Source organism: Drosophila grimshawi, unplaced genomic scaffold (assembly GCF_018153295.1).
Source record: "Drosophila grimshawi isolate 15287-2541.00 unplaced genomic scaffold, ASM1815329v1 contig_1369, whole genome shotgun sequence".
Taxonomy (NCBI): Eukaryota; Metazoa; Arthropoda; class Insecta; order Diptera; family Drosophilidae; genus Drosophila; species Drosophila grimshawi.
Window position 1 is genome coordinate 5,559,635 of NW_025062891.1, and position 26,342 is coordinate 5,585,976.

The 26,342-nt window shown below is 41.4% G+C and overlaps 1 protein-coding gene across 4 annotated transcripts; it reads left to right on the forward strand.

Annotated features, from left to right (window-relative positions):
- The first annotated feature begins 47 nt into the window (after nucleotides 1–47).
- Nucleotides 48–23,120, forward strand: LOC6560171 (heterogeneous nuclear ribonucleoprotein K). Of its 4 annotated transcripts, none has more exons than XM_001987517.2 (9): nucleotides 48–260; nucleotides 10,190–10,293; nucleotides 10,707–10,763; nucleotides 12,469–12,512; nucleotides 13,562–13,634; nucleotides 13,731–13,826; nucleotides 20,720–21,694; nucleotides 21,770–21,939; nucleotides 22,702–23,120. In XM_001987517.2, exons 2-9 carry the CDS (start codon nucleotides 10,195–10,197, stop codon nucleotides 22,730–22,732), a joined length of 1,545 nt encoding a protein of 514 aa, XP_001987553.2. In that variant the 5' UTR covers nucleotides 48–260; nucleotides 10,190–10,194; the 3' UTR covers nucleotides 22,733–23,120. The 4 variants fall into 4 exon arrangements, with proteins under 4 accessions (XP_001987553.2, XP_032590184.1, XP_032590183.1 ...); XM_032734293.2 differs by having other exon boundaries at nucleotides 131–260; nucleotides 21,770–21,963; nucleotides 22,702–23,024; XM_032734292.1 differs by lacking the exon at nucleotides 48–260 and adding an exon at nucleotides 7,457–7,516.
- Nucleotides 23,121–26,342: the final 3,222 nt, after the last annotated feature.

Sequence of the window (26,342 nt, forward strand, 5' to 3'; positions counted from 1 at the left end):
TTGCTAGTTTAGCACTGTTAACGATTTCAGTAATTGGCAGCTTATCGATAGTCGACCACCACCAGTTTGTACAAAAAATGCAAAAATAAGTACTCGAAAGACGTACAGTCATTTTAACTCTCGGTTATTAATTGCTCGTGTTTTGTGTGATTGTATATAGATAATTTGGTGAAATTTATCACCCAGACTATTTGGTAGCTGTTAAGATAGTGTTTGCAAAACGACAGAGCCAAAGCGTCAAACGAGGGAAGCGAGTGAGGGTAAGTTGGAAAGCGACGCGCGATGGATAGAGAAAAAAAGGGAAAGAAAAAAACAATCAACCATAACGAACTTGTGACAAAGAAATTGCAATAACACAATTTTCGCATTACATTTGCAGTGCGTGTGTGTGTGTGTGCGTGTGCGTATTATATTGCCAATATTCGTCGCTGTGTGAATTTTGTATATTGGCTTTTCACTGCGCTCGCTCCAAGTTTCTTTGCAGGCACATTGCCAATTGCAGCCCTTGTGTTGTCTGTTCCCAGTGTTTCTTGCTTCTTGTTGGCTTTCCCATTCAGACACACACACGCATACACTTACAACCACCATGCCAAAAAGTGCTTGGAACAAAAATTCTAAAGCGTCGGTTTTGCTTCGTATTTTTGGTTCCGTTACATGCCCTCTCGCTCGCACTCACGTGTCGCAGCCAATCTGGCGCGCACCGGCTTCTTTCCGCGTTTAGTAATTACTGTTGTTGTTGTTGTTGCTGTTTTTGTTGTCTCTCTGCTCTTTTAGTCTGTTTTGGTTTCTTCTTTCCCCCGCGCCTTTTAGCCGCCCTACAACAACCGCTTCACAGCTAGCGCGTGTGCCGGCACACACACACATGCACGCAGTGAGATGTGAAAAACTTCATTATAGTGTAATTTAGTTTTGTTGATGTCGGCTTTGTTGTTAAAAAATCAAGATAAAATAAAAACAAAATGTTTACCCGAAATAGTAACTCCCACGCTTGGCTAAGCCACAACAACGCCGAGTTCAACGTGCTCCGACAAATATGGCAAAAACGACAAACAACAGTCTAACCTATATTTTATGCATACTATTTGCCGTTATTTGTGCAGCATCAGTAGAAGTGCTGTCAACTACATCACTTAAGAGAATGAAATGAAAAGTAGAAAAGTAGAAAATCATTAAATTTCAATTCCCAACACTTGACTTGCTGTGAACTGTTATCTGAACCTTTGAAAGTATTCCTCTTATGCACCTGCACTTTACATAGAAAACTTGATAGTCAGTAATTAAAGTTTTAATGGTATTCATATGTCAATCATAATAAAATTCAACAAAATTAGTTTCCACAGTAGATTGCATCACATTTTTTCCACAAATAATTCCAATTTACGAAAGTTGTTCTAATTCTCAAATAATTATAATATAGAAAACTCTCTTGACCGTAAATAAAATGATTTAGCATTCTTTAAAAGCAGTCAAGACAAACATCGTCTGAAGCAAAAACAAAAAAAATTTTGGTTGCCTGAGAACTTGTTGGCCTTAAAATGTTTCCAGTTAATAAAAAAGCCCATTGTAATCGCCAGCAAAACCACATTGTGCCGAGTATGATGAATTCCTCACACAGAGCAAACAAGACGAATGAGTTTGACACCTTTTTGAAGACGCTTCGTTGCCATCTTGGCTTATTGGAATTTTGCTTAAAGCTGCCAACCAACCAAGCTACAGCAGAGCTGGTAACGAACTCTTCAACAAAATTGACTTTTGCTTTTGTTCCTGCAAATTCCAGTTTAGCGCTCACTTTTATTTACCAAGTTTGGTGATGTGGAGGGGCGGGGCTTTTTGGGATGCTAAAGCTTCGACATTGCTAATTTGTATAGCGTGTTTAGTTGTTGATTTTCGGCATGTGTATGTGACTGTGTGTGTGAGTGTGTGCGTGTTTGTGTACGTGTGTGTTTGTGTTCCTTTTGCATTTTTTGGCAATGAGGCAATCTACGCCAAGTGCACAAAACACTTAGATGCTCTCTCTCTCTCTCTCTCTCTCTCTCTGTTTTATATACCATATCTCCAAATCTCTATTTGTGGCTCTCTCGTTCATTCTCCCGTGTTCTTTCTGTCTATAGGCCGCTTGCTTTTGTGTGTGTTTGTCGCGTTCATTGACATTGAGCGGAATCTTTTTGTTGCTGTTTTCTTGCTAATCAATTTGTATTTTATTGGCCGAATAGATTTTTTTGTTTGCATGAGAATAATGTGATTCACTTGTAATTTTCTTCTATTATTTGAGATTTTTACTGTTGCTATTCGTTCTTGTTGTTAACACATATAAATTGAAAACATGTCGAAAATGTATTTGTTGTTGTACTTTTCAGTCAACAAGTCGAATAAAAACACGTTTCAAATTCGTTGACCAAAAAATATGTTAAGCAACAAAAAGTTGATTCGATTTTTGATTAAATTGAATTTCTCTTATGGGGGTGTTTGTTTTCGGCCTATTTACTCATAACATACAGCCAGCCTACAACCGAAATGACAAGCCTTTTTATTCTTTCTTGCTTGCTATTTGCTGGTCTTTAGTTGACTTTATACAAAAGTTTGGCTTATTTATTCATGATGTTTGTGCAGGCCATATCATGGAATATTCATGCACTTTTTCCAACTGCTGCAAATGCAATCAGCTTAACTTATTTTGTATTTCTGTTGTGTTTTTGTTATTCTTTTTTTACCATTTGGCAAACTAGCAGCAACAACATTACTCTCAGCTCCCTCTCTGCCTAAATGCCGAGTTTCGTTTCCTGATTTCCCCATAGGCCCAACAACTGCACACTGAATCTGTCAGTGGCTCACATTTGTGTATATCAACTTATGCATAACTATGTGAAAACGAAAATATATAAATATAAACATTTTGAAAATATCATATGTGGCCCGCATTTGCAAGTCTTGAATGCTATGTGTGTTTCAAATGCGGGTCAATTGTTGTGGCAAACAGCCTCACTGGAAAGCTCATCTGCGGAGATTGATTTGCTAATGTGACGTCACGACAACTCTTAACAATCGTTAATTTCCTTTCTCGTTTTGTGTGCTACTTATTATCATCATTCCTCTTTTCGCTTAGCTCTGCTCCGTCAGCCACCCCCTGCAAAACATGTTTCGTTCAAGTATTTTGATAGCTTTTGTCTTATTGAATGGCACCAAGCAAGCAGTATTTATGCTATCGTTGTTGTTGTTGTTGTGGTTGTTGTCGTTATATGCTAATGCTCAAATGTTGAAAACACGTTTCCAGTAGACAGGCGAAGCCTTGAGCTGCCTTGCAGCGTTTCTTGTTTTCCCATGACACCCGTATTGTTGCAAACCTCTATGGAAATATATGTTTGCGTTTATTAAACAACAATCATCGCCAACGTCATCTTCTTCACTTTGTCACTTGCAATGACTCGACACACAAGCAAATTTGTGTGCGAAAATCTTTTTATGAGCAATTGCAATTACACTCGCCCAAAAATATATGTAAACATATTTCTTTAATTAATGGCAGTTTGTCTTGCGGCCTTTTATTTTATGCTGGGAATGTAAAAGATAGTTTACATAACAAAAACAATTTGTAGCCATAATTCATTCACGAGCGTTCCCCGAGAGATGTTAGTTTACCTATTCAATTTGTAAATCCGGTGTGTTGAGTGAAAGTATAAAAAAGGCAAATATTCTGAAAAGCCTCTAGGCACGAACAGAATTTGCAAGTCTGATTAGCCAGTTTTGTAAATAGCGACCTATAAATTCTTTTGTGCCCTCTTTTTGAGCGAAGAGCTCTTCATTGAGTAAAACAAGATGGACACGCGGAAGAGAATTGCGGATTTATGGAATTTATCCATAAATATTACCTATCAATAGATTTCTAGTCTGTTTCAAAATTCTCTTTGAATCTATGTCACACTAAAGAGAACTTTGGTTACATTCAGAAGTTTCATATCTGCTGTGCTTCTTCATAACGAATTTCATCTTCTAAATTTATGTTTTAATAAGTATTTACCTATTATTTATTTAATTTACTGTAGTCAAAAAGGTTTAAAAAAATAATAATTTTAAAGGGAGTAATTAAAATTACAATTGAAATTAAAGAATAATAAAATTAAGGTTTTCAATTGTTAGCTAAGCAGTTTCTGCATCTAAAATTAGGCGCTGGGTTAATGATTTGTCACGATTATGATAAGGATCTGAGGCATTAAATTGCTTCCAATCGTTATTGATTTTTAGTTTAATAATATTTACCAATTATATTATGTTAATAATTAAGAGAATACAGAATTCGACTCGCAAAAATCTTTTCTGAATTAATCCAAAACAAAAAATGGCTTAGCATTTTATGTTAGCTAATTGTTCATTTAGTTTTAATCAGCTTAGTACGCAGCGAGATGCAGTAGCCATCGAATGGATCTAAATTGGATATAAATTTATAGCTGATTTCTAATGCTTGTGTATTGCTTTTTGCTCCTTTGCAGTTAGATGTGGAGGAGTTGCTCGTGGTGGTGGCTGGGGGATGGGGACAACTAGTTTTCAATCGAAGCCTCTTAATAATTCAAATCGAATGCTTAACGGAGCACAGCCAAAACGGACAAACACAGACAAGACACTGGACGAAAGTTTTACTGTACCTCAAACACGGGCGGGGGCAGCACACGCCATAAGGACATTAGTTATTAGCGCAGGGACCTCGCGGTAGGTAGGGTGGGTGGTCAGGGGGTCGTAGGGGTGGTTAGACACGCGATGACCAAACTGGTCGCCACCATTGTGGGTTCGCTAAGCATGCTGACATGTCCATAAGAGCCTTGAAGTGCGAAAGACATAGACATTGAGAGAGAAAGAGAGAGAGAGAGAGAGAGAGAGGGGGAGAATCAGACTAGAGAGGGGCTATCTACTATGGTTTTTATTTTTTCCAACCTTCCCTCCTAAAAGTTGGACGATGAGAATTGTCAATTGTGGGCATTTCCGCCCACCGCACCCCCCTCGTCTCAGCCACAGTCTCTGTCGTATTGTTGTTGCGTGGCGGACGCTTTGAACATGGCGTCCATTAGCTGTTTTTCCGCTAAATTATAGAGTGGCTGGTGAACGCATATGCCCCGCTACAGCCGCAGCAACAGCTATGGACAGCGTCCAATTAAGTTGGCTGGGGGCACACATGTAGGTGAGGAGAGTGGAGGGGACTGACACGGCAACGGTAAAAAAGTTTGCTCCAGCTTTTGTCCTGCATAAAATAAGCATGCTCTGAGCGAGCACATAACCGTTTCCTGCTGAGTCCCATTGCCCGTTGTTCGTTTTGCTCGTCTCGTCTCGCCTGCTGCCCACAGCCACTGGCTCGTACATTTTTTTGGTCAGCATACACACAGACACCTGTGCGTGTGTACATGTGTTTGTGTGTGTGTATGTTGTATGCGGGCACATGAAAAAATGTTGCCAACTTCCCACCCTGCTCTTATGTTAACTTATTTTTCTTTATACCCTGTACTCATTAAAATTGTTATAATAGGTATTACGAAGAGGGACATAATTGGCCCCACATTCTTAATTCAGATCTCGGGAAGTATATTTGAGAAGAGGCCAATTATATTTATTTGTTTCTACAACTCACATTAACAACATCATATCGATTAACATCGATGTTCTAATGGCATTTTATAAAGATGTGAGAAGTATATTGGGTTCATTTGAATTTTGGTGGAATACAGAGAAACTCAGAGTCGGACACTCTACTAAAACACGTTTTTTTTAATGTTTAGTGTGTAAGTGTGTGTGACTTAGGGGTTGTGGGCGTTGTCTTGCTTGTCTTGGTTAGGCGCGTGTGCGATGTCAAAAGCTATTTGAACAGGATGTTGATGCGTGAGTCCTGGTGTGCGTGTGGGTTCGTGTGTATGGGTGTGTGTGTGTGCGACAATCAAATGATTTTCACATAATTGCTACCTGTCATTTATGTCACATTCAGGCCACTTGCTTAGCTCTATCAATTGTTAAACTTCCGCTAACTCCACTCACCCCCATTAAGCCATGCCTAACCGTGGGAAATATTTGATTAAGAAGCTGCGGTTGCTTCAATCAATATGCTACTAAGGGCGGATGGGATGGGGGATGGTGCTGCTGCTACAGTTACTCTGTGGCTTTGCTTTGCGTCAAAGCAATTAACCCTTTTTGAAAGTATCGGGGCCAACGGCTGTTGAAACTCTCAGTGCTTAATTAAAAATGCGGCCACTCCCGCTGGCAAATGTCCTTTAGATTGTTTGTTGCAAGTGGTGCATCAAAAGGCACTTCAAAGTCGTTACTTCAATATCACCCAAATGGGCTACAAATTGCCCTAATTACATGAATAATGCACAAAGTCGCGTCCTTATGACAATTTTCGCAAGGTATATGTCTATATTCGTATATATGATATATCATAATGACTGCTGATGGCCGGCCACGTCAGCCTCCTTCTCTGTAATGATACTTACCACCCAGCAGAATTGCAATTTGTTGCATTTCCCAAGCATTTATCCTCAAATTAAAACTCCTCTTTCTACCCCCACTTCGATATTCAATACTTAAACGTTTGCTGTCTTGGACAGCGCATTTAAAAAATGCATAATGTGAAAATATCAGCTGAAGAGTCACATAGATCTAAAATTCATATAGCTGCAGTTTTTCCCATACCCTCTTAAAAGGTAGTTCAGTTATTAGTCTATATTGCGGTGGCACTTTGGTTTCATTAGGTGGCCCCAAAGCCAATTACTATATAAGAGCCAATATGTAATTTGTCTATATATGCCACATACACATATATATATATATATATATATATAAATATATACATTTATATTTATACATAATATCATAGGGCTGTCCTTATTCAACACCCCCATATACATATGTGTAGGTCTATCAATCATAGATATAGCAATGCACTTTTGACCAACTGCTGTCCTGTACATACCTTCATATATATCTGGTATGCTTTCTCGCTTTTGTCGTAGCTGTCTGTCTGTCTTACTTATCTGTTAGTATAGGGTCGGTTAGTTTCTAGTTTCTAGCTTTAGTGTTATGGCCAGCGCAGTCAGGGACAATTAGTGGCGTTGCTTAGCATCGGGAATCCATAACTGAACAATATTTCCCCTTTTTTTTTAGGTATTGTCATTTGAACATTTGTACGATTTCTATTGGTCAGCGATTTCCGTTTCCGTAGCTATCCATATCCGATCTTTGGTTCTGATTGGTCAGCAGCCTTTTTGGCTGGTGTCGAAGATTTGCCTATAAATAACTCGATTACTGGAAATTATTTTCATTAGTTTTCCAACCGCACTTGCTACAGGACAGCACCTGCTGCTACTTCTCTCAACTGGTCCCCATCCACCGTCTAAATTCTTATCATCAGACGTTATGTAACTAGTGTGGAAAAATTAAAAATCTTAGTGATGAAAAGAATGTGAATACACCAATTGGCTGTAAATTTGTTCAACAATTATTGTGAAATTGCGAAACTGTGATATTGTCTGAAGAGAAAAAGGTAATTTACAAAAGATATATTACTGAAAAACTTTGGAATATTTCTTTAATTTATCATGTGACATAATCAAAATCGTCGAACTTTCTTCTGCTTAATTACAAATTTTATGCAATTGAATATTGGAAATGATTTAGTTAATTTATTTGCCCAAATAAATGTTCCAACACTCTTGCCTTAGAAACAATCTGATAGTTTATGAATATTACATAGCTTAAAATAAAATATAATAGTAAAAGATAACATAGTTATCTCGGCAGAAATTGATCATAATTTAATATAGATTCTCAATAGGTCTCCTTCCACTAAGACGATAGACTCTTGGATACATGGACCCATTCAATATGTTTAATATATTCTAAACACAACTGTACATTTACTTATTAGAATTGTTATAATGGTTATAGTCAAGTTGTCTATATGTGTGTTGAAAGCAGAGGCAGACAGATCTCTGAAACTAGATTAGTTCGACAGCTGAAGCTTAGGGAAATTAGACCAAGTGTATTTATTTATTTCGAGAACACAACTGTACATATACCTTGATAAGCAAATGAAGCCTTTTTTAGCTTATAGCTAGAACAAATAATATTTGTTTTTGAGTTACTACTCGAGTGAGCAGCAGCAGTAAGTGTTGAGAGCTGGGTTTACGGTCTGCTGCGCACACTGCCTGCAGCAGTTAGCCAACTGGTCAATAAGTACACACAAGACCTGTTCAGATAAGACGACAAGAGCGGCTGTTCAAGGTGCTGGGCTGGTAACCCTTTGGTGAGCAAGCTGTGCTGCCCACATGCTAGCACTTGTAATGCGATTGGATATGGAAACGTACATCATATGTACGTATGACTGTAATTGCTGTTTGACTCATTTGTGGAGGAGAGCTTAGCGGCTCAACTGCGAGCAAAGCCCATTTAAGAGACAGCTGCTGTTTACCTTTGTATCGGACATATTTTTGACAACTTAACAGCTCGGACAATTGATGTTTTGACATCTGAGCCGAGAGTTGTGCGCACTTCAGCTAGAAAGGGAAACAAGACCAAAAACCGAAAATAAAAAACGACAACAAACAAAACACAAGCAACACACACCTCATCTGTGGGAATGTGGGCGGCATTCAATAAAGCCTCTCAATTGTTGTTGCACTCGCCAAATGCTCAGATTTTGAGTCAGCTATATAAACGTTACATCTACATCTACATATATACACATTTATTCATATATATATATATAGTTGTGTATGTACTTGCATATAGGGCAGTTATTTGGCAGCATTTCATAAATTATGAAATTGAAAATTGTTATATTTTGTTAATGCATTTGCTTGTGCTCGCTCTGTTGTCTAAATTGCATTAAATTGTGCATACATAATATAGACACTGATATATATGATGTATGTGATACATATGAAATATGTATATCATATATATAGAACATCGTCTGAGCGTTGGCAGACTGGCATTTCCGCTTGAACAGCTTTACGTTGGGCATAGGGCGTTGCAGCTAAATATTAGATATACTCATATAGCTAGCTAGTTAAATATATCGATTGTTACAGTAGATGCATCAAAACACAGTTTCTCAGGTGCCTTGACGAACGCCTTTTGTTAAAACGGTGGCAGCTGCACGATTCCGAAACACCAACACAGTCTTAAAAACAGTCAGTCAGTCAGACAGTCGGCAAATCATTCCAACTTCAATGAATTCGATGTGAGGCAAATTGAATTGTTGTTTAATTGCGCTTGGCAAACTCAAATTCCAACCCACAATGCGCTGCCATTTGGCACATTGTATTTATATAAATCAACAACGCCGAGGGTATAACAGCTAATTCTTCGGGTTTGTCACATGCAAGCTCAGGCTGCAGTGTGACTTGCAAATTGCTACGATACAGTGTTGTTAAACAATAAACAGAATTCTAGAATCTTCTTTTGAAATGTCTAATTCATTTTTAGTATTGACAAACTATATATCGAAAATACATGCCTGCATTTAATATCGACATTTGTAATACCAAATGATTTGCAAATGTATTTTCATTGTACGAAAGTTTGTCGTACAGTTCGTTTCTCTGCTGAGCTAAAAAAAAAAAGTATCAAATAAGTTTTTTTTGTGAAAAAATAAAAATATTTCGAAAGTGTGTTTTCAAAAAATAGAAAATGTAACATTTTTATTCAACCAATTCTTGTTCACGAGCAAAAATAAGTGTACACTGTAAAATAAATATTGAAATATTCAAGAGTAAAAAAAAGTGTTATTTACCTAAATTAATATAAGAAGGCAATTTGAATTCAAGAACAAGATCAAAAGGAAGTGCATGCTCACGTTATGTAAGTGGGAGAAATGTCTGTAAAAGTGCGTTGAAGTCACGTACACTTTAAAGTATGTTCTTGTGCCGTCACAAAGACATTCACATTTACATATGTAGGCAAGTATATTGCAGAGTAAAAGGTAGTTACTCTGTATAATAAAGTCAAAATAGAGCATCAAGCTGTCGGCGACAGCGTAAGCAGTATTTGTACGTTGAACTTTTCAGACTTGTTGATTTAACCAAGCGTCCGTCGGTTCAGTTGATTTTGAACTGGCGCACTCGGCGTATGTGTAATCTGGTGCAAACATATTCCAGTTTCAAGAGTTGACTGATTAAAACGCGTGTCTGCCTTATGCTCTTGCCATTTGCAGAGAGAATGAAAATGAAGCGCGAGAGCAATGACGGCGATGGACCACAGGACCAGAAGCGCAACAGACGGAACGAGGACATGGTCCGTATACTAATACCGAGCAGTGTAAGTATGCCCACAAAATCATCACCCAGCCGACGGGTTCACAGTAAAAATCTAATTAAAATTTTGAGAATCGCACAGAAAGAAGTAATTTCTAAATATGACAAACAAAAATTCCTACAATTTAAAACACTAACCCAAATTTAACAATCCCAAAAAAAAGTTTTTATTATTTAATATTTTTATATTGAAAAAAGTATTTCTAAATAGTATAAATGCAAACGAAGGCATCCGAATCGAGTCGTTGGAAATTTATTCAAATTAAATGTAATTAATCAAATTAAATTAAATTAATATGAAACGGAGTATATATTTTTTTTATATCTAAGTGCGAATTTATTTTTTTTTTGTTGAGTGTACGCAAATTGCAACTAAATCGTGAGCAGAGCTTAATATGATTTTTGTTTCGATTGCAGATTGCTGGCGCTGTCATCGGCAAGGGAGGCCAACACATACAGAAGATGCGCACTCAGGTACTATAAAACCAGATTAACTATTAATTATTTTAAACACTCGACAACAATCATCAAAAAAGAAAGAGTATCGAAAACATTTGAAGCGTCTAGTATTATTTATTAACCATTTATTTCTGTGCTCGCTTGCGCCAAGACAAAAAGCAACCGAAAAGCAAACTCCAAACTTCTGTCTTTATTTTGTGTGTCGCTCCTATTCACTGACTCTTTCACACACTCTCTTATTGGCTTTGTATATATAATATATATATATATATATTTCCAATGCCAACTCCAAATTCAAGTCTCTTATGCCGTTCTGGACCCGCAATTGCAGCTCCCGTCTTTTATTCTCAGCTCCCCTTCAGCGTGTTATTATTACCACCAAGCAATTAATGATCTGTTTAATAACAAGCTCTCAACCTAAACGACACGCTTCTAACTAACTCTCACTCTCTACCTCTATGTGTCTCGCTCTCTCTCTCTCTCTCTCTCTCTCTCGGCTAACAGACACTTTTGCCTCTATCACTTTCTCTCTCGATCTAAACGTCTCTCGCCTCTGACCAATTCTCTAAGTTTTGAAATCAAATATAATATTTAGGCGCTTTATTTACCGACAATGAACAAGAAAATTGCCACTTTTTTTGTTGTATAATATTAAAAAAAAAAAAAACCAACAATTTACACGCTTTTAACCTTTTTAACTAAATGAACAATTTTCTCTCTCTCTCTCTCTCTTCTTCCACTTCTTACGTACGACCCATATGTAACCAAAAAAAAAAAAAAAAAAAAAACGATACGAAACGACACGAAAAACCAAATATATCGAATCTTGTAAACCGACCAAAATAATCAACCAAATCGATCAATCGATTGACCGACCGACCACCTGACCGCCCGCACCACTTGGTCTGGTCTACTCTGGTCTGTCCCGCACACAATGGCGTCTCCTCCCCCTGCCGGGTCTGGGTCTGGGTCTCGCTTCGTCACCTGCCACTGCTCTGAAATCTGAATCTTTGAAACTGGCCCGATGAAACCACTGCCAATTATGAATCGAAATGTGTCGATATCGCAAACGATTCTTTAATCTTACATCTAAATACCAAAATCAAAAACCGATGTCGAACGATGCACCAAAAATCAAACAATCGCCCGCCCGTCTGAACGCCCTCGTGTCGCAAAAAATATGCCATATATATATATATATATATATATATATATATATAATATGCATAAAACCTGTATAATTCTCAACATACATATATGTACATATATATATATATATATATAATGAATTGTATATAATTCCGTGCTGGGCCCACCATCGTGTCCCTCCCATTGTTGTGCGTTGCTGCGCGTGGTTGTGCCTGCTGTGTGTGCGTGCGTGTGTTTTTGTGTGTCTCTCTCTCTCTCTCTCTCTCTCGCTCTCTCTCTTCTTCCTCCCTGCTCAAACAACAACTGCAAACTGCAACAACAACAATGCAAAATAATATAATATATATACATATACATATATACATATACATATATATATATATATATATGTAAAACCAAAAAATAAAAAACATACCTATGGCAAACCAATCAACCAAACGATATCGAAAATCGTCCATGCGCCCAACTGAACAAATCGTACGCCCGCCCGCCCGACCGACCGCCCGCCCGCTCAATCGCCCGCCCGATCCGCCCGTCTGTTGTCCACAACCATCAAATGTGTAACGAGCAGTATAAAGCCACTGTGTCTGTGGACGATTCCCAAGGCCCCGAACGGTAAACCACATCAAAATCTAAAACTATACCAAATATTTCATCTTGTTTAAGCTTACCAAATATCTCTTCTTACAGTGAAACAAACCATATTAGCCTTAGTAGCATATAGCCTTAGTGTTAGGTCTGTTAGTTAACCTTATCATTTATATATTCATTTTTCCATAGTTCCTAGAAATACATACATGTATATTCCTTTCAAAATCAACAAGAACACACACTTGTACCTGCTGGACGCGTGTCTCTCAATCGCTCGCTCGCTCGTTCTCTATCTCTCTCTCTCTCTCTCTCTCTCTCTCTCTCTCTCTTTCGGTATCTCTCTTTTTTTCTCTCGCTCTGTATTTGTTGTTTTTGTATGTGCTAGAGTCCTTACCGAATGTGTTTGTTTGAAGGTGTGACGTCTTATACATGTCTTGTGCATATATATTTAACGAAATCCATTACCTACTCCCAGACAGCGTCTCTTTCGTTTTCGATCTATATTTATTCTACAAATATATATTAATATTTGCTACTAATCGTTGCACCGCCAAAAACCAAACAAAAAACCAATGCACGGCATTAACATCATTCGTACATACTAAAAGCAAAAAATAAAAACCAGCACTGGCTCAAGCTCCATTCCCAAAAAAGGAAAAACTAACCGCAACCAATCCGAAAAGAACCCAATAAATTACATAGGAAATATTTAGATATCTTATTTTGCCCTTAAATATTCTCCTCCTGCCCGCCCGCCCAGCAAGCGTCTTGTGTGTCCTTCAATGTGTGTGGTATGTGGGTTACAACAACAAGTATAACAACAATGAGTCCATGTCGTTAATCTCAGACTATCTCGTAAATCTCTCTCCATAATTTGTGTCCTATCTATCTATATAATGTCTAGTTCTTAACTATATTTTAAAATTCAGGCCTAGCGCTTAAGTTAAACTTATGAATGTATTTTTTGTGTATTATTAATATATTTCTATGCATACATTTCTCCCCTCCTTCTCTCTCTTTCTCTCTGTTCCTTTGTCGCTTTATCTATCGAAAATCTCAATGAACACCAACAGCACCATACAAATATCGGCGGATATCGACTCCACGCTGGAGATCATCACCGAAATGCTAAAATATTTTGAAGAGGTGAGTGTAATTTGAACTTCAATTGAGTTTTTATATTGTATGTAATACATAAATTGTTTATCTTATTTTTATGTGTTTTTTTTTTTTTTTTTGCAGCGCGATGATGAATTCGATGTGCGCTTGTTAATCCATCAGAGCTTGGCCGGTTGTGTCATTGGCAAGGGTGGCCAAAAGATCAAAGAGATACGCGATGTGAGTACAATGTTAATCAACTATCCACATCCATATAATTATGTGGCCGGGGGGGGGGAAACATGTCCTGCACTAGCTAGCCATGCATATCGGCCAATTGTTATGCAACTAATTGCCATAGAGCACTACGGGTGTACAGTTTAATGGCTAATTACAGTCAGTTTGGCTGCGTTTTCGATTGCTGCTTCAGCAGACACGTTAAGTGGCTACTCGCTCGGGCCACAACTCCACAATTCGCAGGCAGGCAGGCAGGCAATCGATAGCCACTACTAGTCATATTATCCATATGTATGTGCGTGTGTGTGGAGTTACAGTTAGTTGTCAACAGCAGCGGCTCTCGGTTGACTACACAGACACACACACTTGAGTGCACAGGATCTGCGTCTGGCTAAAGCGACATTTTTCTGTCAGAACTCTCTCATAACGCAATTGTCGCCATCAACGTCACGTTCAATTGCAGGCAGCCAGGCAACGCTTGGTGTGTCTGAATGTATGTATGTGTCACATGTCAAGCGATTTTCAGTTGCACAATTGTGCTACAGCACACAGACTTATATAAGTTGCGCTTGGTCAGGCAAAGAAATCAATTAGAAGTTTTGCCTCATTTTCTCTACTATCTCTACTATTTTCATTAAATGTGTTTGCCTTGTCTCTCTCATTAATTGATAATGAGTAGTTGCTGTCAAGTGGCTGCATTTTAATTGGAATATCTTTGTTTTGACGTGCTGTCTTCACTCTCTGCCAGCCCCCCGGCAATGTGTGTGTGTGTGTGTGTTTGTGCGCACACAGTTACTACTGACTCACACATCCTTACATATATACATACAAATACAAGTATCCCATCCGTTCCTTTTTCTGTCCCACAAAAGGTGCGCGTGAATTTATTATTGCATACTTTCAAGCGCATGCAAAAAATGTCTGCCAGTCGTATTCGCTTTGTGTGCTGCCTGCTCCCGTTTCCTCAAGCTGCTTATCCGTAGCTATATACCCTGTAAAGTATATTCATCTTTAGCTGGTCTGATGCTAAAGTCTTAGCTGGCCATGCGATTGCAAGAGCGGGCTTTTAGCAGTTGTCGATAGAAACGTTCTCTTTGATACTTGTGTGAAACACTTCTATGCTATATAGAAGAAACCATAATTTTTACATACAAATATATATTTTTTGCTTTTACCTTTAACAATTTTGTTATATTCGGATTCAATACGTTCGCTGAAAATTGTCTTATTTATAAAACATAAAATATCCAAACATAAGTTGCAGCCATTTAGAGAGTAAACCTTCATTTTGCTTCTCGCTGTTTGAGTGCTCCATGGAGGTCAACAAGTCCAAGACAACAAAAGGACACATCCAGCTTTAGCGTACTGCGTCTTGGTCCCTTTGCAGTAACTGAAAACGTTACGTTTACTTATTTATTTTCATTCACATTTTATTATGTCTCTTTTAGCATTTCTTTCCTTGCATTTGCTGCAAATTGTTTGTAGTTGTCGTAGTCATAGTTATAGTTATAGTCCTCACCCGCTTTGCAGCATCCTTCAGCCGGGCTCTGCTTTGTCGCGCATATCTGGCACATCCTGGTGGCATCCTTGCAGCTGCCGTCGCCCATAGTTAACTGTCTGTGTCTCTGTGTCTGTTGTCAGCGCAGATGATCATCACCAGTGGAGGAGCAACAGCAACAGCAGCAGCAGAAGGCATTGTCTCACAGCCACAGCATGTGTTTTATTTCTGTTTGTCGGCACATGAATATATATTGTGTCTCTTGGAATGGGTAGTCTTGTCTCGTCCCTATTTCATTGTCTTCGGCCCAACTGGCCCGGCAAGCAGCTGTTTTCATTCCTTTCAAAAGGTATTTGCGTCTTGCCTCTCTTGTCCTTCTTATCCTTCTGTCTTACCTTGCTCTTACCTTATTTCGCTTGCTTCGCGTTTCTTGTTTTCCTTCTATTTTTTGTGGCTGCCTGTTTGCGTGTTTCTGGTGCTCATTTTGACTTTATGTTTTTGGCTTTCACAGCCGGTTATTCAGTTTTTCGTGTTTTTCGTATGCCCGTGCAAAAAGGTTAAACAGAATTTGCCTTGAAGCGTAAAAGGATACGAGCGCATCTAATATCGCATATGTAGTTTGGACATTGTTGCCACCCAGTTTTCACAAAGCCTTTTATTAGCCTGGCTTAATATAGCAATAAAGATCTTTATGAAATTCTAGAGTAAGAAATTAGCTAATTTGATGTTTGAAGATAAAAGGTTTGAATTTTAACTTGATTTTTAACTACAAATTGTGCTTGGCTAGATTCCAGTTCAGCTCTTTTGAAGTTACGATATTGCAACCTATTTTATATTAGTTTATGAGTATTTTAATGCTCGTTTAGTGAGCAGCATTTGCGAGTTTTCTTGGAACTCATACCTCAATTTTTACGCGTCCTGCTTCACTGCTTGTCACATTTTTGGTTTAGCGCCAAATTTGTCACTTCCAGCCGTCGCATTTGTCTCAACATATCTATGTGTGCCTAAAAATACATACATATATCCAAAGGAATATATCCATTTTGTAGACAGGGGAACAGCGGTCTCGTCATTTCTCCTCAAGCTGTTGCCCATTAAATTTTGTCCTGTGCCACATCTGATGAGTTTTGCTGCTGCTGCTGCAGCGGCGGTGGCGGCGTCGGCGACGTTGGCATCTGCCAGCCGCTAATAATGAGCAGCAGCTGCTGCTGCTCATCTGATCCATCCACTAAATCCTAATGTCTATATGCCCGCAACGAGCATTGCGCATTCTGAATTGAGCAGCGTGCCAATGGCTTTTGTTCGCCTCTCCCCTTGTCCCGGAGGCGGCTGTTTGCCTGCGGCTTACAATTGTTGCTGCGCTTAGGTATCGGTTGTTGTTCCTGTTGCTGTGGCAGCCTGATGGCAGCACTTAATGAATGTCTAACAGGTGCTACAAGCACACACACAACACACACACACATACGCGCACATCGGCAGCTGAGACTTGCACAACAACTTCTTAAGCATTGGCATCTGTTCGTTGGCATTTACTTACAAGCTGCTCAAATTGTTGCTCTACTTCTTGTTACGGGTGTGCAGAGCATATTATAATTATATATTGAAGAGGAACTTTATATATTTAATAACCGATTCAATATACCTAGCAGATAGTCCAGGTATGCGTTTGTTAAAAGTTATGTGACATTTGTCATAAATATATTGGTTAAATCTCTTGCGAAACATTTTTTGTTCACAAAACTTAAAAAGAACTTGCACATTAATAATAGTTACTTAATTATATGTAACGTATGCAATAGTTGGGTTGACAAGCAAACCAGTTTTTTATTGCTTTTTTGTTGTATTCGTTTATGCCAATTCAACTTGATCTCCGCTGTCTCTTTGATCAATTGATTAATATGTTTATGAAACTTATTTTGTGACACACACACATACCAGCTGCCGTTGACAGCTCCCTTACTCATCCTCCGCGTGCTCCTCTTGCTCCTCTTGCTCCTTTTGCTCTAGTTGTCGCGTTTTGCCTCTTCTCAATATCCGGTTTAATGTTCACTTCTCGCTTGTTTGTGGCATCAACTTAAATGTTGTTACGCTGCTTCCGCTTTGTTTCAAGTGTTGCCTGCCAGCCTGCCAGCCAGCCAGCCCAGCCTGACAGCTCATTTCTGCTGCTGTGCTGTGTTGCCTTGGGGCCAAAAGTTTTATAATTGCATATGCTCTTTGATTTTAAGGATGCTCACAGACTGGTGTGTGTGTGCGAGTGTGTGTAAGTGACTGGGTAAAAAAAGTGCTGGTAAAAACTCAATTACAGGCAATCTTCCTTGCATTAAAAGAGTATTATTTGTGCCACAGCCTCTGTGGCACAAGTGATGCTGCAATCTAATGCCGCTGCTTTAAGGATATAAGAGCAGCTCTTCAAGGAGCACCAATAGCAGCAGCAGCAGCAGCTGCCTTTGCATAGTTTTGCATATTGTGCGAGTGTGCGTGTGTGTGTAGAAAAAGCCGCTTAGAATTTTTGCGTAGCAAAGTCAACAACGTAAAGAGGAATCAAAGTAGCTAAAGAACCAGATGCAAGACGGAATGTATAAAAATTAATAATTAGATGGCAGCAATGATTACGTTTCATTTGAAATGGCTACATCTATATCGCGGTGTGTGTGTGTGTGTGTGTGCCTATTTAATTGCTGCAAAGGTCCTGCGCATGCGCTAACACACACACACAACACACAGGGAGAGTAACAAAAAAAAAAAAAGAAAATGTGAGCAAAAGAAGCTGAATAATACACCGGTTTCCTTCAGCAGCTGCGCCTCAACAACAACAGCAGCAGCAGCAGCCTCTGTTGCTGTGTTATCCTCAATGGCTGACTGCCTGCGTATCCTTTCGAGTCGTCTGACTGACTGACGGACTGCCCGACTGCCTACAGTCGCCAACAACAACAAACACAAATAACTACAAGGCAAGGCGCGCACATGCTGACTGCTGCTGCTGCTGCCTCTGCTGCTGTCCTCTGCTCTGCTATCCTCTCTCTGCTCTCAGTTGTTGTTGTTATTTTTTTGTGTTCTCTCTGCTCTCCTCGCTGCTGTCGGCTGGCTGCGTCTTCTCCTTACATGGCAACTGGCATTCGTTGAACCCAATTAGTTCGACATTGGCGCTGGTCGTGAACGGTTATACGTGCTGCGCTCCTGCCGCTTCTGCGTCAGAGTTGCTCCTGTTTTCAGGCGCATAAACAATTTTAAAACCAAACAGTTATTCAAGTGACTCGAAACTGTATGTGTATATATACATATATAAACTGAATATATATATATATATATATATATATATATACATAAGATAAACAAAAAGTGAAAAGGTACAACCAAAAAATAAAAAACGCCATCAACTAACTGAAATGCTAAAAACATTAATATATAGTGTAATTTTTGCTTGTGTGTGCGATGCTTGTTCTGACATGACATACACACACAAATACACACACACACATAAGTATATCACCTCGCACACATACATACAAGTTTTTTTTGCTGCTGGTGCTGCTTCTGCTGCTGCTCGCATTAACAGTTTTGTATTTTATTTGTGCGACCACCAAAAAGAATGCTACACTTTTGTATACAGATATGTAAATGTATATGTGTCACAGTCTCGCGCGCACACCCTCTCACACACACACACACACACACAAACATACACACACAAACTGCTGCGAGCCTTATGCTTGTTGTTGTGCTTTAAATTAAATAATAAATTCAATGAGTGTCCAGTCCACTCGCTGCCTTTTGATGTTTTATATTGTGACATAAAAGCTGAATCCCCCCGTCCACCTCCCCCGCACTCCTCTCTCAGCGGAGACAAGCTATAAGTGTGTATGTGTGTGTGACTCAACATTTTTGCGCCTGCCATTCATAAGGCACAACGTGGGGCGCCCCGAGCACTTCAGCTACAGCAGCTAACATTTTATTTTTTTGGTGTGTCGCCATTGTTGTCTGGGGGTCGCACGCAACGAGTTGTGTGTCGCCAAGGGAGAGAGTGCTTAGCGTGGAGGGAGGGGGCAAGTGGGAGCAGCGGTGCTCGAGTGTTAGCAGCATGACGCAGCCCTTGGTCATTTACAAACACAAACACACACACACGCACACTCACACACACACACACGCTTTCAGTACAGATACAGATACAGTTAAGCGGAGGGTAGCACGCAATTTGCTTGTGGCTGAGCATTTTAGGCTGTTGGAAATGATGCAATCATCAGACCAGTCATTCAGTCAGTCAGTTAGTTAGCCTAGCAGGCATGCCGCAGGACACACACAGAGAAAACGTGCAGCTGTGCGACGAAGGGAGACTCGAGGGGGAAATTTTGTGCAGGAGGTAAACGGAAGCAGGCTCCAATGCACGTAGGCACCAAAATCTGAGTGTTTGTGTTTGTGTCTCCCCTCACTTGAGGCATGCATTCCTAAGTGGCTATCGAATTTCACATTTACACTTCCGCTGCAGACGATGACAACGCATTTAGAGTGAAGACGGCGACGGGGCCCAACTTCCGGTACAGGACTCTGCTTTATATGCACAATTGGGAGCAGCAATAGCAGCAGCTGCTCAAAAACTGTGCCGCCAGGCAGGTAGAGAAGAAGTGCCTGCATCCTGTCAGTGGCAGCGTTTTCAATGCACACAGCGCAGCTGAATAGGATCATCATCATCATCACCATCATGATTATGAAAAGGTTGCTGTCGAGTCTCTTTTGATAGGGTCGTGTCATAAGCCGTCGCTTGCTATGCGTTTGGCTGGGTCAGTGCCATGGCCAAAATTGATTTAAACTGTTGGGATAAAGGATAAAGCAGCAGCTGCTTTTGACCAACCACCGACGGCCTCTGTCAGCCAGCCAGCCAGCCAGCCAGCCTGCCTGCCATTTTAGCTGCTTGAGTAACCATGACAGTTGACTGTGGGCCTTGGCCTGTGGCCTTTGAACTGGTGGTGTTTTGACCGTTTGTGTGCTTTGTGATTCCCAGAAATGTAATAAACAACAAGTGAAGTGCAAAGGAATTCAACCGAAAATAATCGCATATTATTCGCTAGGAAATTATAACGCCTCGTTTCGTGGAATAATTATAATATTCTCTGAAACAGTTGAAAATTTATTAATTGAAATGTGAAATCCTGAAAAGATTTCTATAGAAAATAATAATAATAAAAACAATAATAAAAAACACTTGAAGGCATAACATGGTCTCTGCGCTGTTTAACATAAGTTTTCACATCAGATATTTCGTATTAACTATTTAAAAAACGCTTTAAAGGGTAAAATTTGGGTTTTCTTATAGATTTATTTAACTTTTTCAACGAGTCTTTATTTACAATTTGAATTGCTTGACTTAAATATCTAATCCATAAATATCTCAATTTCTTTGCAGCGCATTGGCTGTCGGTTCTTGAAGGTCTTCTCAAATGTGGCGCCGCAGAGCACAGATCGCGTGGTGCAGACGGTTGGCAAGCAGACGCAGGTCATCGATGCTGTGCGTGAGGTGATTACGCTGACCAGGGACACGCCCATCAAGGGGCCCATACACAACTATGATCCGATGAACTTCGATCGAGTCTATGCGGATGAGTATGGCGGCTATGGCACCGGCACCGGCAGCACCCGTCCCAGCCAGCGTGGCAACAGTCGCGGCAATGGCGGCGGCGGCAGCGGAGGAGGAGGCGGCGGCGGTGGTGCTGGTGGTGGAGGCGGCGGCGGCGGCGGAGGTGGTGGTGGGTTTGGAGGCGGCGGCAATGGTGGTCGTGGCAATGATCGTTTTGGTGGCGGTCGCGGAGGTGGCGGTGGCGCAGGTGGTGGTGCCACCGGCCTCGGTGGCATGGGCGGACCACGCGACAATCCCTTCATTAATCCATGGGCCAATGGCGGTGGTGGCGACGGAGACGGCTTCGGCGTTGGCAATAATGGCGGCGGTTTCGGTGGCAGCAACTTTGGTGGCGGTGGCCCATTCGGTGGTGGCAACTTTGGCAATAATGGCTTCGGCGGTGGCCCCAACGATTTTGGAGGCGGTAACCAGCTTGGCGGTGGCGGCGGCACCAGCAATCTGCCCAGTCTGGGGAACTTTGGACAGAGCCAAGGCAGCAACAGCGGCGGTGCTGGCTTCGGAGCCGGCAACAACAGTTTGGGCAATGGTCTGGGCGCTGGATTTGGTGCCGGCAACAATAGCCTGGGCAACGGTCTCGGCTCAGTGAACAATGGCGGCGTTGGTGGACTAGGTGCTAACAATGGTTCCGGCGGCTTCAATGCCGGTGGCGGCAACAGCGGTTCAAATAATAGCACGAACGCGTCATCCAACATACCCCAGGGTCATGATCCCAACAACAGCACACAAGTCACCATTCCCAAGGATGTGAGTAAAAGCTGAATAGATGATTAGAAGATGGTTATTCATTTGGTTTTCCCCTCTTCTATTCCAATCTTGTAGCTGGCTGGCGCCATCATTGGCAAAGGCGGCGGCCGCATTCGTCGCATTCGAAACGAGTCGAGTGCGTATATAACCATTGATGAGCCTCTGCCCGGTTCGAATGACCGAATCATCACCATCTCGGGCACACCCAAGCAAATACAAATGGCCCAGTATCTGCTGCAACAGAGGTTGGTGTCGCAAACAGACTAAAAGTATGCACAAATCTCCTTTCATATGACTTACAAAAAAAAAACCATCCCTCATTAAACTAAACACACAACTTAACCCAAAAGTGCAAATCGTTTAGCGTATCTGTCGCATGTCAAATCAAATCAAACTTTTCTGCAAATCATCATCAATCAATCAATGCCTGAAACTAACTATCGGTTTAAATGCATTCCGTATGGAAGACTAGTGATTTTGTTGTTTGGTCTTTGTTAATAACAATAAATCCCTTGTCTCCTAACGGCGCGCATTGTGCTCTTCATTATTTCTTAACGGTGGTGCCACTAACAACAATGATAACAACAGCTCTACAACATTGGAAATACTCTTGTACTAAACTCGTGTCTCGGTTCATTCAACATCCCACGTCCTACCACTCTCATTCTCCCAATCCCTCCTCCATCAACGCGTTTATCCATCATTTTAGTTTACTCCCATATTATTGTACAGATTGCATGCTCGGAAATTCAATTTGAGAACTTGTGCATCTAAAGGGATCTTGTCTATAGAAATTCATGAAAATTTAAATACACAAAATTTGTATCTTTAAAAAAAAAAAAAAAAGAACGTACATTTTAATTCCAATATTCGATTCATTTTACGAGCGACTTCTGTATTATGTTTTTATTTTTGATTTATGACTGACTCTCTGCTGCTCAGTGTAGACAACTAAATTAATTATGCCTGTGCATAAACGCTTTTTCCACTTCCCTTCTACTTTGCAGTGTGCACGAGAATGGCAGACGAAACATTTGAGTGGGCAGCAGTGACAACAACAACCACCAACAAATAGATGGAGAAGCTGGAGCAAAAGAAGAGCCATCGATGTGCTAAGCTGCCTTCACAATTAACTTTAAAATTTACTAAACAAGAAAACAAAAAGAAACAACTAAAAAGCAAAAGCAACTGATTATGAGTCCCCCAATATATAGAACGTAATAATATAATATTTCTTGTGTAAGTTTAAGTAAATTCTACCTTTAAAAATGCCCCAGCTACATACATATATATTAAAATTGTGGCCCTTTTCACCCCCACAGCCCCCTCCCCTCCCCCACCAGCCTGTCAAAAAACTACATATATATTTACATGAATAAGGAGCATGAACAAATAAAGTATAAATAAACACGGAATTTATCTCGTTTCCGGTCTGGTCCGAACTATGTGAGATGATTCGGACCGGGGGCCTAGCTGGGGCCACCGGACGGGTCGCAGGTTGCGGATGGCGAACGGCCTGCCCCACCCCCACCAACCCCATCATGTGGGCGCGGGGAAGGTTAGCTGCGCTGCTAAGATGCAGCCCCGGACAGCCAGCGGATAAGGAGGCTGCCTGCCAACCGCCTTATTGACCAGGCGCTTGTGGGGCCGCCTGCAAAAGCATAGTCCCACACACGCACACGCACATCCACCACAACACATATTCCACATCTCACTCCGGGCCGGACTAAGGTGTTATTCGGACCGTGCCGAGAGTCGGCCAGGCTGAAGGCCCGGATCAACAAATAGTTCAGTCGCGAACGGTGAACTCAGGCAAGTGGCGACCGCCTGTTGTAAATAGCCTTACCCGGGCATGGCGGATCTCTGCCCGGGCGGACTTTTATATTTCTCCGCAACTCGTGGGAATCGAAATGAATATCAGAAACTTTAAACCAAACAACATAAACAAATCAAATGAAAACCAAATACCAATGAATGTCCTCGGCAATGCTGGACAATTTAATACAATGAGGAATATGCCCCCAATTAGCAACGATTTTACAGGGCAACCTCCGAATGCGCAAAAGTGGGGCTCAATGCCGCGATTCCCTCAGAAGCAGCGCCAGTTGAAAAACCAACCCATGTTCCTTCGAGATCAGGGTCGAGGCATGCTAAATGGGGCCCCGCGACCATTGCTTCAAACCCCGAATAATTGCTTGCTGATGCCGATTGGAGAGCCGCTCTTTAATCAAGGTCCGTTCAATCGTGGTGGATTGGGAGCAGGACCAACAGCACAGTCGGATGTAGAACCGTTCAAAGGCAGTCCGGATAGAGGATCGAGATTGCAATTGAATCGCAGCCCGGTTAAGGGACCGGGCTTTCAATTCAATTGCAGCCCGAATAGAGAACCGGGCTTTCACTTAAATCACAGCCCGCAGAGAGGTTGGGGATTCCCGTTGAATAACAGCCCGGAGAGAGGTCGAGGATTCCAGTTGAATAATAGCCTGGAGACAACGCCGAACCTCCTGCCAGGTCCGCCGAATCGTAGCCCGAATAGAGGACCGGGCTTGCAGTTCAATCGCAGCCCGGAAATGGGTCGCGAATTCCAGTTAAATCTCAGCCTCGAGAGATCGACGGGCCAACTGCATGGGCCACCGAGTCGCAGCCCTGAACGACCGCTCGACTTCTATCGGTGTCAACTTAGTCGCAGTCCAGAGAGAGGGTCTCGAGGTCGTCGTAGTCGTAGTCGTAGTCGTAGCCGTAGCCCATTGAATCCATCCAGACCGAATATCCTGGGGCGAGACTCGCGTCGAGGCTCACCACCGTACAGGCGAGGTCCAAGCCCTGGACCTCGACCTGGCATTGGCTCATGGCGCCTAAGCGGCTCACGCATGAAGTGGTATACACGCTATAGAAAGAAGGGCTTTTCTCACGATGAAGCCCTCTGCATGGCCAAAGAGCCCACTCAACCAGCTGCTAGTTACAAACTAGCACTAGAAGCACCGATGCGCGAGCCAATGCCATCCAGGGATAATCCCGATGATGATGAATTTATCCAAAACAATGAACCTTTGGCGCCCATGAATGAAGGTGAAAGAATTGGGGATCGAAACGAGCTGACGGTATGCCTTGTGCCAGTAGGATATCCAAATGAGAGCCTCACCCATCAAGATAAATTGGATCTTCAGGAGGCCATTCTCCACGAGGTGGTAATGGCGGGCCCACAGACTGCCGCTCCTTTGCGCTTCTCAAACATCAGTTTCAAGCCGGGTTTCTTGAAGGTGAACTGCGCCAACCAGGTCGCCGCAGACTGGCTACTTCAAACCGGGTCGCGCCTTTACTCATACAATGGGCGACCCGTTGAGGCTAAGTTGGGCAGTGTAAAAGCTCCTGGACAGAAGATTTTTATTAGCATTTTCTTGCCATGCAGCGCTGGCAAATCTGACGAATTTCTTCTCAGCTTGCTTAAGTCTCAGAATCAATATAACACCAACCTGTGGAAGCTGGCCTCGCGCAAAGATCATGGCGGCGGCGCTGTGCTAGTCCTTGGCATTGATAAGGAAAGTGCCGCCGACATAGCCGCTAATGATCATTCAATCTTCTACCGATATGGCACAGTTCCTGTGCGGGGCTTAAGGCGAGATGGCAAAAAGCCACCACCGAAGCCTTTAGCCAATCGTGTGCCAAGGAATCCCATCAGTGTCAATTCATCGTCTCCGATCTCCAAACGTGGCCGAAGGAATAGCCCCAGCGCCAAGCCATCGTCTCCGATTTCCAAACGTGGCCGAAGGAATACCCCCAGTGCCAAGTCATCGTCACCGATGTCCAAACGTGACCGAAGGAATACCCCCAGTGCCAAGTCATCGTCACCGATGTCCAAACGTGGCCCAAAAAATACACCAAGTGCCAAGCCATCAACTTTAATCTCTAAACGTGGCTCAAAACATACCCCGACTGCCAAGCACTCGACTCCAATCGCGTCTCGGAGCCCAGAAAAAACTGCCAGTGCTAAGCGATCGACTCCAATCGCGTCTCGTAGCCCGGAAAAAACTCCTGTTGTTAAACCATCGACTTCTAGGGCGGAAGAAAAACCACAGGCCAGCTTCATACCAAAGATAGAACCTGAAGAAAATCCTCAAGTTTCACCTATCTGCATTGACCTCGCTACAGACGAGGAAGACCATTAATTACCCGAACCCTGAAACTTTTTATGATATTTAAATTGGGTGGATGAATTGCGCGGAATCGACACCTCTTTAGCAGCATTTACGAATAGCAGCATTTACTTTCATCCGATACCCAATGCCTAATAAATTCGTTTCAGAATTCCGATAAAATAATTCTTTTAATTATATTAAATTATAGTAGTTTATCGAAGGTTCTTGAAAAGTAACTAGATTTGATGTGTTACTTTTTGGACGATTTATAAGAACAATAAATGCAACTTCAATGGTAAATTGGGTTAAAACTCATTAATTAGCCAATTAAAAGCCTACTTTTTGGCGGCAAATAAAATCAGTGGTAAGCAGTTCGAAACAACCTTTAAGAATTAAAGCATACTTTTAGGAGGAGAACCTACTATATCAAATGCTTTTTTGCATCATTGTTCAATTGACGAAATCCTGAAAATATATGCAAATCGATAGACCTATCTCTAGTCAACAGGAAT

Excerpts from the sequence above, each read along its gene's own strand:
- LOC6560171 (XM_001987517.2), top strand. The coding sequence starts at position 10,195 with ATGAAAATGAAGCGCGAGAGCAATGACGGCGATGGACCACAGGACCAG. Across the intron at positions 13,635-13,730 it reads TGCTAAAATATTTTGAAGAG|CGCGATGATGAATTCGATGT; the intron begins GTGAGTGTAATT and ends TTTTTTTTGCAG. Across the intron at positions 21,695-21,769 it reads AAGTCACCATTCCCAAGGAT|CTGGCTGGCGCCATCATTGG; the intron begins GTGAGTAAAAGC and ends CCAATCTTGTAG.